The sequence below is a fragment of the Eutrigla gurnardus genome (genome assembly GCF_963514095.1).
Source record: "Eutrigla gurnardus genome assembly, chromosome: 3".
Classification (NCBI taxonomy): domain Eukaryota; kingdom Metazoa; phylum Chordata; class Actinopteri; order Perciformes; family Triglidae; genus Eutrigla; species Eutrigla gurnardus.
The window spans coordinates 23253422-23268824 of NC_139917.1; the positions used below are offsets into that span (position 1 = coordinate 23253422).

The window sequence follows — 15403 nt, forward strand, 5'->3', positions numbered from 1 at the left end:
GTACACATGAATCAACATTCATATATTTACAAGGGTTTTTATATTCATAATTCATAATTCAGCCTGTAACAACAATAAAACATGATCTTACATTCATATATTTCATGTCTGGGTAACAAAAGATGTATTAGCTTTAGGAGGAAGATGACCAGCCAACACTAGCTTTTCCCAAAGTATGAAACATGGTGAAATGCATTTGTAACAGAAATTTCTGCTCTGTATGGTGTGAAAAAAGTGTAAAGTGTCATAAAATAAAAATGTTGCTACGCAATGAAATTATCCCAGTTTTGCTTCCTCACCTTTGTTACAGCTATACTTCATAATACATAAAAATAACTCCACCAATAAAAACACGCCTATGCACTCAATCCACAAAACGATCATGCATCTGATTGCTTTAGCAGAGTCGAGTAAATCATGCATCACATTTAGCATTTTGTGATGAAATCATTCTAAAGGTATGTATTTTTAGTCCCATCAGTTGCCTGGATAGACTCGTGTCTGTGATTTAGAAACACAATCGACATGAATGCAACTGGAAAAACATCTACATTCATATCGTAGTAAGATAGAATGCATCTTTACTACCTATAACGTCAAAGTAACCGACGTAATATTGCAGTTGCCACCTAATGAAACTGTTATTATGGCAGAATGAGGCACAGGCAGCGTGAGGGTGTGCACCGCTCTAGACATTGTAATCAAAAAAAGGTCTGCTATTACACGGAAAGTGGATTTGACCACTGGTCATTTAGTAAAGCTGGAGACTAGACAGCTGTACTGCACCTACTTATTGGGTAGCATCACTCCCACGGACTGTGATTGGCTCTCAGGTGAGCTGGCGCCCTATAAAAGACAAAGTTACTCTGCAGAACATACGATCACCTGGCATCATCCTCGATATCAACATTCATCATCCGCTCCATCGCTGTGTTTTTTTCTTATCGCAGAAGGTGAGTTATAAAGAACTTCAACATAAGTTCATGCATCTTCTCCTAACCATCCATCTGGTACGAGTTATTGTTAATGTGATTGTCTGCAGGACTTGTATCATCTGCAAAAATGAAAGTGCTCATCCTGTGTCTCTGTCTGACTGGCATGGCCTCAGCTGCACCTGTAAGTATAAAGAGAAACTTATTTTTCTCCATCCAGGAAGAGTTCTGATGTCTTTTTATCTAACAATTTCTGTGTCTGTCTTCATTTTCAGTCCATCTTCCATTACCTGCCTCATTACGCGGGTTCCAGGCAGCAGCCACAACCCTCACAGGTAATCACATTGTGTATTGTTTCACTTCTGCATCAAAACGTGGACACGAATGAGCAAAGGCTCTTTGTTGTAGATAAAGCACAGCAGAAATATTGCTATGTTGCGTTCACTATCTGCTGACAATTTGTCCATCCATTCAGGTGAGAAATCCCTTCACAGCTGGACAGTCTCTCCCGCCACACGGAGCACCTGGCGCTTACAGCGTGGAGCTGGTATGTCAGACCCTTTCTTATCTCTGTTAAACAGCCTTTAACTGAGATGTATTTGTATTCCCTTGCTGTGATTATGATGAATGCTTGTGTTTTTTTGTTGACAGATTTATCCCCATGGATTTGGCGGTGCAGGTGGATCCACTGCTGCACAGGTGAGCACAGACAACCACCTTTTTAAAAAAATGTGGTAAAACATCACCTACCTCACTACTTTTCATTGATTTATTTCTCTGTTTTCTCTCTTTCTGCAGCCCTTTGGTTTCATCAAATACTCTATTCCTCAGCCAGCGGGCAGACAGAGTGTTGAAGTTGTAAGTGTGGAGTTGTCCCCTTTTCAGTTTAACAGACAAAGCAACACGACAATGTATTGAAAACACACATTGCTTGTAGAAGCATGCTTGAGCAAATAAACATAGCCTTGGGACATGAGATATGTTTATGCTAATTTGTTTTTACATTTGCAGTACTACCCCTACGACTTCTCCCAGCAGAGGGTAAACATTTTACATTATTAAAGAATATATTATGTAAATATGACTTCTAAACAATATGTTTTACATGGTTGAATACTAAATGTGGGTGTTTCTTTTCCAGATAATGACGAACATCCCTCCTATGACAAATGCCCCTCATATGCCAAATGTGAGATTTAATGAAAATACATTTTACTATTACTTTTTCATAGTTTTTTGAACATCCTGTTTTACTCACCAGCTTCATTTTTTCCCCCACAGGTGCTCCCATTTGAATATCCCCCTCAAAATATTCCTCAGCAAATCCCAAATGTGAGGAGAAACATGTGTTTGAAGATGTTAATTTGTTTGATTCTGAGCATTTTTTTACTTCTGAAGTTTCACATTTCTTCTTTGTTTTTCAGATCCCCTCATTTGCCAATGCTCTTCCATCCCAGGATCCCATGCAGCCTCTTCAGCAGGATCAGCCCACGCAGACAAGCCAGGTAGTTATCAATCTATATTTTACTCTAAATCTGAGTTTTAACTGCAAATTAATTATTGTAAATGACTGGCAATATGAATATATAGCAAATGTCCTCCCGATATTTGTCTGTGGAGATTCTCATTCATCCAGGTCCTGGTAATCTTTGAAAGTGTTTAGGGTTTTTGAGCTTCTCATCCAAGAGGCTTCTTCAGCTCTAACTGACTAGTGGGGAGTTACGGTATTAAACTTCTTGGTTGTTGATACTGTCAGAGAGACAAACATGGCTTCATTTAGCCGTCTCATTCATCCATCTCCGCCGTGTTATTGTACTGAAAGTAGGTGTTTTTAGGCAGAGTTCAACCAGGGAACACATGTGGATGGCAGTGAGGTTGGTCACGGTGTTATCCTGTAGCAGTTGTTTCCTTACTGTCTTCCCAATATTGCCGTTAAATTGCTTATTTATCTTTGCAGATGCCAGCAGCGGTGTGAAGTGGATGAGAAGCATGCAAAGAAAGTGAAACTATTCCTTACTCCTTCAATCAATGATGTTACATGGATAAAAATGCTAAGCGTGAAATAGCCATTTTCATTCATGCTTTTGCAATGCTTAACTATTAGAAGAAAGCCATCTGCATAGAATTAAACATATTTCTGAATAATTCTCTACTCTTCTTTATAGTCTTCATAGATTTCCCCATTGTTGTGCTACTTAAGTACTTTGTAATGCTGCATTTCCACAGTATGTAACAAATTTGCTGCATATCTTTAGTAACTCATTTGAAATGCCTTAAATGTCATATAATACTCAAGAATTAAAGTCTAAGTTTTCAAGCAATTCATTTTTTCAATTGCATTATTTCTATGTGGTAACGTAATGAGCTTCAAGATTATTTTCAATATCAATTAACCTGCTGATTGTTTTTTCTATCAATAATGATTTAATTGTTTGATCTAAAAAAAAGTTGTGCCAATGACAATTTCTCCAATTTCCCAGATTTTCAAACAATGTTTTTTGTCATTTCAACCAAGAGCACTTCCAACATTTTTACAAAGGTAGCACACAGGGGGTACTGAGAACTAGTCAGGAATCGCCACACCGTTTGACACGCCCCTGCTAGGTAGACTGAACTGTAGATTAATTATTTTCAGCTTTGGAATTCCAGTTGAAAGAATTTAAGATTGTGTTGACTCAACTAAAAAGGTCTATAGGAACTGAATTTTAAATAAGTTATCTAAACTAAAGGTTAAGTTTATTTGGCTAGAACAGTTTATTGAATCGTTACACATTTGTCTCAACTAATCTTAACAAGTTCAGCTAACTTAAAATTTTAAGGCAGCCCGGACACTAATTTTTGTTAGTTGAAACAACTAGTTTACCAACTGTCCACAACCCAAAGATTATCACTGTTTACAAAGATATAAAACAGAGAAAAGCAGAACAGTCTCAGAAGAAGATTCAAGAAGTTCACAACATGTCCGAGTATGAACACGTACTGGGAGCCTGAAAGTCCGAAGTGTAACTTTCAGCCAATTGTTGACCTCCTTTATACCTCGGTTCCGCCCTCTGAGCTGTTAATCACAACAGAGATAGAAGATAGAAGATAGAAGATAGAAGTTGAGCCAAATGCTATTACCCCTGGAAAATATGATCTTACAAGAACTGAATTTGGAACTTGAATTTGAGCTAGAAGGAGGATTTCAAAGATGGTTTTTTTTAGCTATTATTAGCTGTTCTTTGATATAAAATGTACAGTGCAGTTACCGTAAATGTATCATACAATTACAACTGCATCACAATTACAACACACGGTGAACATAATTTGTCACAGTGGTTGAGCAAATTCCCCCCCCAGTAAAAGTTAAATGTCTGAGAAAAATAAATACCATACAGGGAAAGTCCTTCCTGATCATCAGTCCCCTCCAGGAAAAAAGGCCTGCCACAACATGACATTGTATTTATCTCTTCAAAGACACTTAAATACATAGGCGCCATATAGTCTCTTCCCCTCAAGTTCCCTTTCCTTCACCACATACATTCTTAACTTCTGTCACTTCTGTCAGACAATGAAATTAAAACATCTGCAACCGTTTTTGTTTTTTACAATATATAGAACACCCGCCTATTCAAGTGCCATGTTTGCACAGACAGACATCTAAGTAAGAATAGGAAAGACAGCCATAACTCAAATGAGGTCATATATTTGGAATTTTAAAGATTAACGTTTCAGCAATACATTGTGAACACACTGCATAGTCAACACATGTTTAGAAGTAGTATGTAATATAGTTAGAGATAAATATGAACATCAGCATGCTAACATACTCCCAGTATTGATGAAGGAGGTTTAACATTTCCCATGTTTGTCATCTTAGTTTATTCTGATAGCATGCTAACGATTTGCTAATTAGCACTAAATACCAAATACAGTTCAGGCTGATGTCATTGGTTTTCACACGTTTGGTTCGAATTCAAAGTGACAGACCAATCAATGTTTTAATCTGATCAGACCATCACAATTATGGGAAATGAGGCTTGGTTAAAATACGTTGCAATCCATCCAATAGTTTGACATTTCACTCAAAGCCACAAATGTCAACCTCACGTCCTCGGGTGAGAAGCTGAGATATTTAATTGAATAAGCAAACACAAAGTCAGGGGGTTCATCATTTTTGTCTAGACAGAAGTGGTGGAGCAAAGGGGGGACCAGCCGGCATTGTCACCCGTAGAGTCATGTCATGAGTGTGGCTTAGAACCAGGAACAAAAAGACATGATCCATGTTACAAATGACAGCCTACACAGAAGAAATCACAGAGGAAAAGTCTTAAATTGGATTTAGACCCACAAAGAAGCAAAGGTATCACGCAAACCATCTGAGATAAAAAATGAGTTAAAGAACAGGGCTCCTCTTGGCCTCAGAGGCACTTTGGGCTTTAACTACCTACACAGTAGTGAATTCAATGCAAGGTTAAGTTTCTCCCACATGAAGGCAAATCAACCCTTTACTGTTGATATTTTACCTGGATATTATAGCTTTTTGTTGCTTTGCAAGGTTTTTGAATCCAAACTCAAACCAAAACTACACCTGCTTCAGTATTAATGACGATGTGACTGATTTGTATTTTTATTCATCCAATTGTGTCATCTTGTAACAAAGAGAATATCCTTGTTACTCCGCTCGCTGCCCAGTTTCTCAAGGGAGCAAACAATGGAACAATCTCACTGTGTGCCAATAAAACAAGAGAACAAGTTTTGAAAAATGAACGAAGTGATCCTACGTGTAGTGAAATTCATTAGCTCAGCAGCTTGGATGCAAAAATGTCTAGAATACAGTTTTGCAGATTACAAAGTAAGTCCTTCATTATCTATTTGAAACCCCAAAAACAAACATAAGAAGCCTGCGATGTTCAAAATCACTGTGATATACAACCACACCAGCTAAAACAAACACAGGGATCAGTGGAAACTCAGACAACATGAAAGTACTAGACACACACACACACACACACACACACACACACACACACACACACACACACACACACACACACACACACACACACACACACACACACACACACACACACGGTGATGGGTAGTCTGGAAAACATATTAAATGCTGGTCGAATTGGAACAACAACTTATTCAAAGACAGTAAAATCATATAAAAATGCTCCATTACAAATAAATGTCCTGTATTCAGAATGTATGTAAAATTACAATAGTATTATCAATAAAAATGTACTTAAAGTATTAAAAGTATCACTCTGCAGAATAAATGAACTCCATGAATGATTATAGGCCATTATTAGATAGTAAATACTTTGTACTTAATTTACTGTAAGTCACTCTATGTGTTATATATATATATATATATATATATATATATATATATATATATATATATATATATATATATATATATATATATATATATATATATATATATATATATATATATATATATATATGTTTTCAGTCAACTAAGTCATTCATTATCATTGCATGCTTATGTCAGCTTCATGCCGTCTCATCTTTTCTCTTTTCAGTTGAGTGAAATAAAGAGAGGGACCTGTGTGCTCAGCATACTTGCACAGCATGTAATTAACTATAAGAGGGGCCTTGAGCCTAAATGCTTTTTTTCAGGATATCTCTTCAAACACATAGCTCTGTGAGTTTTACTGGACGTGATTGGCTGTCACAGGATGTTCCTGTATATAAATGGCATCCATGTTAGGGATGAGGGAGATTACTTTCCATCCCTGAGGAGACACATCTTTACTTTCTCTCTGCACCAGGAACAAAAACAGGTTTGAGATGGACTTTTCTTATGGAAACAATTTGACTCTGTGTTAAACAAAGTCCTGCTGATATAAGTCCTGAATCCACTTATCTTATCTGTTGTTTTATTTAATTTAGCAAAGAAAATGAAGGAAAGAATGTCATTATTGTACATAATATGTGTGTGTTTTTTTGTAGGAACAATCATGATGAAGCTATTGGTGGTCATGATGTGCCTGCTGGTCACCACCTTGGCTGCTCCTGTAAGTCTTTCCTAAACATGATATTATTCTGATCACAAATCTGATCTTTTATATGTTGTTTTGCTTTAAAAAAAGTGCATAATGTTCCTCGTTCCTCTTGCTTGATTTTCAGGTATCGGAGAGTGAAAGCAATGAGGAAAAAGTAAGACTTTTGCTCTTCTGCAAGGTTTCCGAGTCTGTCTGCCGTTGCATGTGATACCATGTTTAAGTCATGTCATCAAATGTGTGCTATGATAGGTGTCTGACAGAGGGAGGATAATTGGCTTAATTGCAGCGCATGTCTAGAGATGTCTGGTATTTCCTCAGCAGGTTGCAGCTCATGCTAATGAGGCCCTGAGGTGGATGGAGATGTACAGACAGTACCAGCAGCAGGTAGTGGGGGTTCATTGTAGTTTCACCAAAAAAGACATATAAATCATCATTCATTTTGATGGTTTGACATTAAACATTAATTATAATCCGTAATCTGTATTTTTTCAGGGAGTAGTTGGAAACCCCTTCCTGCCTGCTGCTGATGCTCCTGTAAGTTTATGTCTTGTTAGACTATATGATTTTAGTTTCAGACGTATCTGAAAACAAACAAATAACATTATATTAATGAATAATTCATGAGCTCAGGTTGATCCAGCTGCAGCCGGAGTGCTAAACTCACATACAGCACCGCAAATTCTGATCTGTCACAATTCTATATGCTGTTTTCATTACAATGTATTCAGGTGGATTCTGCTCCGGTCCAGTCAGCGGATGTCCCTCCTCCTGCTCCCCAAGCTCTTGAAGATGCATCTGAGGAGGAGACAGAGGTGAGCAGGCATCTACAGAACACCTACCTGTTGATTGCATGATATGCACATTAAAAAGAGAGCTGTAGGATATCCTCTTTAGTTTCTCTGTCGCATTTACATGTGAATGTTTTATTTTTTAATACCGACACTGGCATCTTATTTTGGACCCTCCCTGCCTTGTAAATGTCCATCTTCGTAACACACTGCCATCAGTTTGGGCTTTCTGTGTAAAGTACTAATTTCCTGTCCATCTTCTCTGTGCAGGATGGCCCGGCCCCCAAAGCTGCAGCACTCGGTGCTCCTGCTGTCCCGCTAAACTCTGATGAGGAAGAGGAGGTCGAGGAGGTGGAGGCAGCTGAGGCTGAGCCAGCTGTGGTTGAGGAAGCACCAGCAGACCCTACAGCAGCTGTCGAGCCAGCCGTGGTTGACGTTCCCGTAGATGCTGCAGCAGTTGACGCTGCTGCATTGGATGTAGCTCCCGTTGATGTGGTTCCCGTTGACGTTACCCCTGCAGCCTCCGAGGTGGCTGTTGATGCGGCTGCTGATGTCCCTGCTGTTGATGCTGCAGCTGATGTCCCTGCTGTTGATGCTGCAGCTGATGTCCCTGCTGTTGATGCTGCTGCTGTTGATGCTGCTGTCGATGCTGTTGTCGATGCTGTTGTTGATGCTGCTGCTGATGCCGGTGCTGCTCCTGATGCCAGTGCTGCTCCACTGACAGCTGAGCTTGACACAACTGGAGTGGCAGAAGTGTAGTTAGTTTGCTCTTATTAGCACCGTAAGTGCTCCTCTGTTAGCCGTTAGCTGTTAGCAACAGGAAGTATGCAAGTGCAGAGGATGGAAAAGCTGTGGCATATTGAACAGAGAAGAAAAACAAGTGAAGTGTGTGTTTTAGTTCAGAATTGGAAAAATGTTGTTCTTCTTTCTGTCTCCAATTAAAATACGGTTTAGAATTCTGTACTTGAAATTCGGCGGTGATCAATTAGTCGGGAATGTTTGTGGAAGAGAAATATACAAATCCGATAAAAAATATGAGGCATTTTTCACAGCAAACATTTGGAAGTGTTACAGTATTAAGAGCACAAGTGTTACTCTTAACATTCATTAATTAATGGTGGTTCTGTCCTATTCAAGTGGCCCAGTAAGCTTAGACAGAATGCCAGCATGCACAACACCAGCACCGTGAAACTGAAGCAGGTTATTATGTTTATAGGGTTGTTATTTACACAAGTGCTTTTCCTGCTGGTACACGTCAAAATGTCTTCTGTGAAAAGACTATTAAATAAGGGCAATACTGATTATAATAATAATAATAATAAAAATAACATGATCATCTAAAACATACAGTAGCTGGTGCAAAGTGTAGTATTTTTGCCTTTCCCCTAAGCTGACCCAATCAACAAAAACATGTAATGCCATGATCATTCATATCCAATGCAAAATGATTCAATGTGAATTAAACATCCAGAGATGTCACTTTATGTAAGAGCAGTGCATTTTGTTGTCTGAAAATAAAACAGCCAACCATTGCTTCGGGACAACGGGAGGTCTATGCAGGGGAGGAGGAGCTCCTGCTATTAGGATGTAGCATTCAACACTGATAGAGGATCAGATTTAATTTCACCCACATGATTATTATTCATGTAATAGGAACCAGATCCACCTGACCTGGAATCTGAATGCCCGGCACGATCTAATAGGATCAGAGGTGGACGTGGCTGAGGGTGCTGACTGAGCAGCGTGGCGTGTGTGTGTGCAGACAGACTTAATCCTCTGATGTTCCACAAATGGTCAGGAATATGATAGCCTGTCACAGATTTTTTTTTTAAAAAGAAGAGGTGTAAACACTTTTTTTCAGTGTTCACTAACAGATAAGTGAAGGTTGTCCAAGCTTCACTAAACGAATCTCATCTCCCACCGGAGTGGACAAATAAGGAGGATGACTGACTTTGTCTTTCCTCCTCTCAGCCAACTCTAATCCACAAATCCTTGTCAGGGTCACTGAGACTCTATGACACAGTTAGTTAGTCTCAATGCAGGTGATACTTGTCGAGCTACATTTGGATATTATTTGAATTAGCACTTTATGATTAATAAGATAAATCGGCTGCTGCTGTGAGTGTTCAGCTTCCATATCTTAAAAAAACGAAAGGATAAAAGGAAAATGGACTTCACATTACAATAACAAGTGGAAAAGGTCCATCCATCCATCGTCTACCACTTATCCTGTATTCAGGGTCGTGGGGGGCTGGAGCTGACCCCAGCTGACATTGGGCGAAGGCGGGGTTCACCCTGGACAGGTCGCCAGTCTATCACAGGGCTAGTGGAAAAGGTAAGTTGTTCAAAATTGAATGGACTATGAGACATCACTAGACTTATTATTGTGTGATCACCATTTCAGCTTATCCTCTGCTCTTCTGCCCACTGTGGTTTTGGACTGCAAGTGTGGATGGATGCAATCATGAAATGTTTAATGATTTGTGGTCTTTTATAACACAGCTGTGGATATTTCAATTTCAAGTTTGCATATTTATAGGACATTTACAAACAACAGGTGTTGGCCCAAAGTGATTTGAGGCAGATTGATTAGTAACAGGTGCATTAAAAAACAATTAAAGACACATTTAGGAGAAGTGTTGAACAAACTATTTTGCAGTAGGCTATTTAAGCTCAATCAGGACAAGGGCAATATTATTGTAGGTGTGATGTGGATGGAATTCCAAATAAATCAAATAAATAACAATTAACATACTGTGTGAAACATTTCACACATTGTATATTGTGTTTAGTGTATCACCATTAAATGACTGCAAGTGTGAAATAATGATTTGATGCACCGTTTTGGAAAGGGTTGTTTTTTTCATTTAAAAAATACAATATATTTGTGTGAATGCAGCTTGAAACACATCTGTTCTTAAACTTTTGATTCTAAAAAATCATCAAAAGCATCAGAACGGTCATACATACATTTATGTTCTTTCTTAATCATTTGGTACGACGGCGTATTAGGGCCACTGTAAAAAAAAAAAAAAAAAAACGGAGCCGAGAGAGGTGGGCAATATTCTGAGATTAAAAGTCACAAATTTGCTAGTTTTAAAGTGGCAAATTTGCGACTTTAAAACTAGCAAATTTGCGAGTTTTAAAGTGGCAAATTTGCTAGTTTATTAAGATGCTAACAACCGGCATTTATGCTAGCTAACTTCGCTTCCGAATGTCGCTTTTATCTTTCTAATGAATTCATCCCAACGTGTGACGCTTTGCTAAGGCCCTTAAGGTAATGGCTGTTGATGGTTATTGTTGGTTAATTTTATATGGGCCAAATTGTTATCTTATTTGTGTTTATTGAGCAGGTAGTTTGCCTAAGCTAGCGGTAGCTTTCACTTGTTGTCATAGCAACGGCAAACATCCGGGTCAAGCTACGTGATTACTTCCTCTATGACCGCTAGCTTAGCCAAACCACCCGATCAACAAACACACATACCGTAAGATGACAATTTGGCCCATATAAAATTAACCAACACTAACCATCAAGAGCCATCACCCTAAACCTTAGCAAAGCATTGACACACGGGATGGATTAATTAGAAAGATAAAAGCTACATTCATGGGAAGTTAGCTAGCATAAATGCCGTTTGTTAGCATCGTAATAAACTAGCAAATTTGCCACTTTAAAACTCGCAAATTTGCTAGCTTTAAAGTCGCAAATTTGCCACTTTAAAACTAGCAAATTTGTGACTTTTAATCTCAGAATATTGCCCACCTCTCTCGGCTCCGTGTTTTTTTTTTTTTTTTCGACAGTGGCCCTAATACGCCGTCGTAATTTGGTCTCTGAATGCTAGAAAATAATAAAAAAACTCTCCCTGATAAAATCCAATCACCTCAAAAGTCTTGTTTACCCAACCAACAAAGATATTAATTTTACTATTACATAAGACCAAGAAAACAATGAAATATACACATTTGGGATGGTGGTAGCAGTTCATCTTGCCATTATGTCTTTAAAATGAATAAATGACACATTTTCTATTGAATAATCCCATAATGGACAACTAGTTTCAGCTGTATGTAATCCGAGGGTCTATTTTGCATATCATACTGCTAGGACAGACCAAGTTGGTATGTGGGAGTATTTAACCTCCAGTCATTTCATGCTTCCAAAATGTTTCCAGGGTAAACATATCTGCTGCCATGGCGACATCAACCACTGATCCTCACGTCACTGAGCCACCTCAAACTGAACCACAACTCTCCAAAGACCGCAACGAGTCCAGCGATGGTGACCCGTAAGCAAAAGACACGTTTCATACTATCCAAACAGAGAGCTTATAATACGTTAATGAGTAAAATAACACAGTTAATTAACTTCACATGTAATATGCTCTGTTTCTTCCAGTGCGCCTGAATTAAACCTTCATTGTCTGCAAAATATGAATAACAGCAATAACAATGAAGAGCATGATTATGGAGTCACACAGAGATAAATGCCCTTGTGAGACACTGTCTCTTTGATGCATTAAGCCATTTCAGAAAGGCCTATTAAATGCCTTAATTAATGATTTTTCGAAGAAAGAGAAGAAAGTGTAATTGTCTTCTATTACAACCCTTTTAGCAAGCTTTGCCTTAAAAGAGCACTTGATGCACAGTATTCTACAATGTATGTATGTGTGTTGCAGAAAGGAGGAGGAGGACCAGAAAGAAAAGGAAGAAAAGGAGGCAAAGGAAAAAGAAGAGAAGGAAAAAGAAGAGAAGGAAAGGGAAGAGAAGGAAAAAGAAGAGAAGGAAAGGGAAGAGAAGGAAAAGGAAGAAAAGGAAAAGAAGGAGAAAGAAAAGGAGAAAGAAAAACAAAAGGAAAAGGACAAGTAAGTGCATCATTCAGAGAGACTTCCTCAAGGCAAGTTTTTCACTTTCTAATATTAATTTACTCTTTATGTCCCTCTTTCCATAGGTCCAAAGAGATATTTGTCATTAATCCTGCTGGGAATTTATATTACAACTGGCTATTCATCATCACACTACCCGTCATGTACAACTGGACCATGATCATAGCCAGGTATTTTCTATAAATAACACTGCAATTTTCTGCAGGTCATATGGTCACAATTCAATCCAGCTCCATTAAGTGCTATTCGTATACTTGCAAAGAATATCCACAGGGGTTCTGCATTTGTGCCTTGTTCTTTCAAATCTGGTGCCAAGTTGTTAGATTTCATTTGAATAGACTTCAATAATGACAGCAGCGGGATGTAGCGAATTTGGTGCTTTACGAAACACTCTCAACGCTGATGGTTATCTTCTCCTACAGGGCTTGCTTTGAGGAGCTGCAGCATGATTACCTCATTTACTGGGTTGTTCTGGACTACACCTCAGACATAATCTACCTGGCTGATATGTTCTTCAGGACCAGAACAGGTGAAAGATGACTCCCAATCAAAATGTGGTAAAGGATTGAAAGTTTGAATGGAATTCAGGAGCTATTTGATGTAGTGGACAGATGAATAGATGTTAAGGGGGAGGAGGGAAGGTGGACATACTGGGGGGGTTATCATTTTTTGAAACACTGATCAACAGAAAAGAAACTTTAATTGCAATGTGAGAACAATTCTTGAAAAATGTATTTAAATTGTGAACGCATATAAAATAATGATCATTTGAATTAATCTGTGTGTAATCAATGATTACAAGTGATTATTATACTTTCGTTTTCCAACCTTTCTCTTACTTTCTTAATAGTACATTTTTCTACATGAATGCAGGTTACCTGGAGCAAGGCCTGATGGTGAAAGATAAGAAGATGCTACGTGATAGCTACATCAACACCTTCCAGTTTCGTCTCGATTTTATCTCCATGCTGCCCACCGACTTCCTCTATTTCTTCCTCGGCCTCGACTACCCAGAGATCCGCATCAACAAGCTGCTGAGAATCGGCCGCATGATGGAGTTCTTCACGAGGACGGAAACTAAAACCAACTACCCCAACATCTTCCGCATCTCAAACTTGATCATGTACATCCTCATCATCATCCACTGGAACGCTTGCTTCTACTTTTCTTTCTCCAAATACATTGGTTTCGGTGCTGACGACTGGGTTTACCCCTCTCTGACTGATCCTGACGAGCCAGCGTTTGGGGAGTTTGGCAGGAAGTATTCGTTCAGCCTCTACTGGTCCACGCTGACACTGACGACCATTGGAGAAACTCCACCGCCAGCCCTGGACTCTGAGTTTTTCTTCCACGTGGCCGACTTTTTAGTGGGGGTCTTGATCTTTGCCACCATCGTGGGGAACATCGCCACAATGATCTCCAACATGAATGCTGCCCAAGCTCAGTTTCAGTCCCGGATTGACAACATCAAGCAGTACATGCAGGTAGATGGAAATCCTCTTTTTTCTACTTAATAACAAAAATAACAAGTTCTCTTATGATACGTTAAAGCTTCCCATTTCATCCACAGGTCCGAAAGGTCAGCAAGGATCTTGAGTTGCGAGTCATCAAGTGGTTTGACTTCCTGTGGAATAACGGCAAGGCACAGAACGAAAGAGAGGTGCTGAGGTATCTCCCAGACAAGCTAAGGGCCGAGATCGCCATCCAAGTCCACATGGAGACGCTCAAGAAAGTGCGCATTTTTGCAGACTGTGAGGCAGGCCTGCTGATAGAGCTGGTGCTCAAGCTGCAGCCGCAGGTGTTCAGTCCTGGAGACTATATCTGCAAAAAGGGCGACATCGGCCGTGAGATGTACATCATCAAAGATGGAAAACTTGCCGTTGTCGCCGACGATGGGGTCAAGCAGTTTTGTGTGTTGGGAAGCGGCAGCTATTTTGGTGAGATCAGTATTCTTAACATTAAAGGCAGCAAAGCAGGAAATCGTCGAACAGCCAACATCCGCAGCATTGGATACTCAGACCTCTTCTGCCTGTCCAAGGATGACCTGATGGAGTCACTGACGGAGTATCCTGATGCCAAAGGCATGCTCGAGGACAAAGGTCGGGAGATCCTGATGAAAGACAATTTGATAGATCTGGACCCAGCTAACATCATGCCTGAGGCCAAGGAGCTGGAAGAGAAGGTCAACAAATTGTACAGCATGATGGAGCTGACGCAATTCAAGCTAAAGAGGATTCTGGGAAAGAACAAGACCACTGACAAGGCTCTGAGATATCGCATTGCAGACCTAGAGCGCCTAACGGGAGAGGAGGTGGAAGATGAGGATGAAGAGGAAGAAGAGGTGAAAATGGCAGAGAAAGAAGTGGAAGGGGAGAAAGGGGAAGAAGAGGAAAAAGGTGAGGTGATAAAAGAAGACAAAGAAGAAGATGAAGGAGAAAAGAAGGAAGTTGAAAAAGAGGAGGAGGACATAAAAGATGAAGGAGTAAAGAGTGAAGAGGCAAAAGAAGAAGAAAAGAGTGAAGAGGCAAAAGAAGAGGACAAATAAACCTATAGTTGCTGTAAAACACTTTTCTAATAAGTTACAGTAGATTTGTCATCATAAATAAATCTTTCTTACTGGACTTATTAAATGACTCACAGATAATTAAAAACCACAAAGGACAAAGAACACTAGAAACTGGCTGAAAATCCTACTGGAACTTGTCTTAAAATAGTATTGCCATTGTGTATATATTGGAAAATTAAAAAACAGTAATTCAATGGACAAATGTTGCCAATGACAA

General features: G+C 39.3%; 3 protein-coding genes across 3 annotated transcripts; all 3 read left to right on the forward strand.

Annotated features, from left to right (window-relative positions):
* The first annotated feature begins 891 nt into the window (after positions 1-891).
* scpp5 (secretory calcium-binding phosphoprotein 5) lies at positions 892-3217 on the forward strand. The gene is made up of 11 exons (XM_084004474.1): positions 892-953; positions 1043-1116; positions 1208-1267; positions 1408-1479; positions 1584-1631; positions 1731-1790; positions 1944-1973; positions 2074-2121; positions 2214-2264; positions 2357-2437; positions 2890-3217. Exons 2-11 carry the CDS (start codon positions 1063-1065, stop codon positions 2905-2907), a joined length of 522 nt encoding a protein of 173 aa, XP_083860600.1. The 5' UTR covers positions 892-953; positions 1043-1062; the 3' UTR covers positions 2908-3217.
* Positions 3218-6898: 3681 nt separating this feature from the next.
* Positions 6899-8511, forward strand: enam (enamelin). The gene is made up of 6 exons (XM_084006587.1): positions 6899-6961; positions 7074-7103; positions 7268-7333; positions 7442-7483; positions 7678-7797; positions 8008-8511. The coding sequence occupies exons 1-6, from the start codon at positions 6905-6907 to the stop codon at positions 8494-8496; spliced, it is 804 nt and encodes a 267-aa protein (XP_083862713.1). The 5' UTR covers positions 6899-6904; the 3' UTR covers positions 8497-8511.
* A 1115-nt stretch (positions 8512-9626) lies between these two features.
* cnga1a (cyclic nucleotide gated channel subunit alpha 1a) lies at positions 9627-15165 on the forward strand (the record flags this gene model as incomplete). The annotated part of the gene is made up of 7 exons (XM_084006588.1): positions 9627-10072; positions 11910-12023; positions 12414-12599; positions 12686-12790; positions 13043-13149; positions 13494-14104; positions 14191-15165. The coding sequence occupies exons 2-7, from the start codon at positions 11929-11931 to the stop codon at positions 15163-15165; spliced, it is 2079 nt and encodes a 692-aa protein (XP_083862714.1). The 5' UTR covers positions 9627-10072; positions 11910-11928.
* Between the last annotated feature and the right edge of the window lie 238 nt (positions 15166-15403).

Bases quoted from the DNA above. Each gene is read 5' to 3' on its own strand.
- scpp5 (XM_084004474.1), top strand. From the start codon at position 1,063: ATGAAAGTGCTCATCCTGTGTCTCTGTCTGACTGGCATGGCCTCAGCT. The intron at 1,791-1,943 runs GTAAGTGTGGAG...TTACATTTGCAG, and splicing joins GCAGACAGAGTGTTGAAGTT to TACTACCCCTACGACTTCTC. The intron at 2,265-2,356 runs GTGAGGAGAAAC...TTTGTTTTTCAG, and splicing joins TTCCTCAGCAAATCCCAAAT to ATCCCCTCATTTGCCAATGC.
- enam (XM_084006587.1), top strand. From the start codon at position 6,905: ATGATGAAGCTATTGGTGGTCATGATGTGCCTGCTGGTCACCACCTTG. The intron at 7,104-7,267 runs GTAAGACTTTTG...GTATTTCCTCAG, and splicing joins GTGAAAGCAATGAGGAAAAA to CAGGTTGCAGCTCATGCTAA. The intron at 7,798-8,007 runs GCATGATATGCA...TTCTCTGTGCAG, and splicing joins AGAACACCTACCTGTTGATT to GATGGCCCGGCCCCCAAAGC.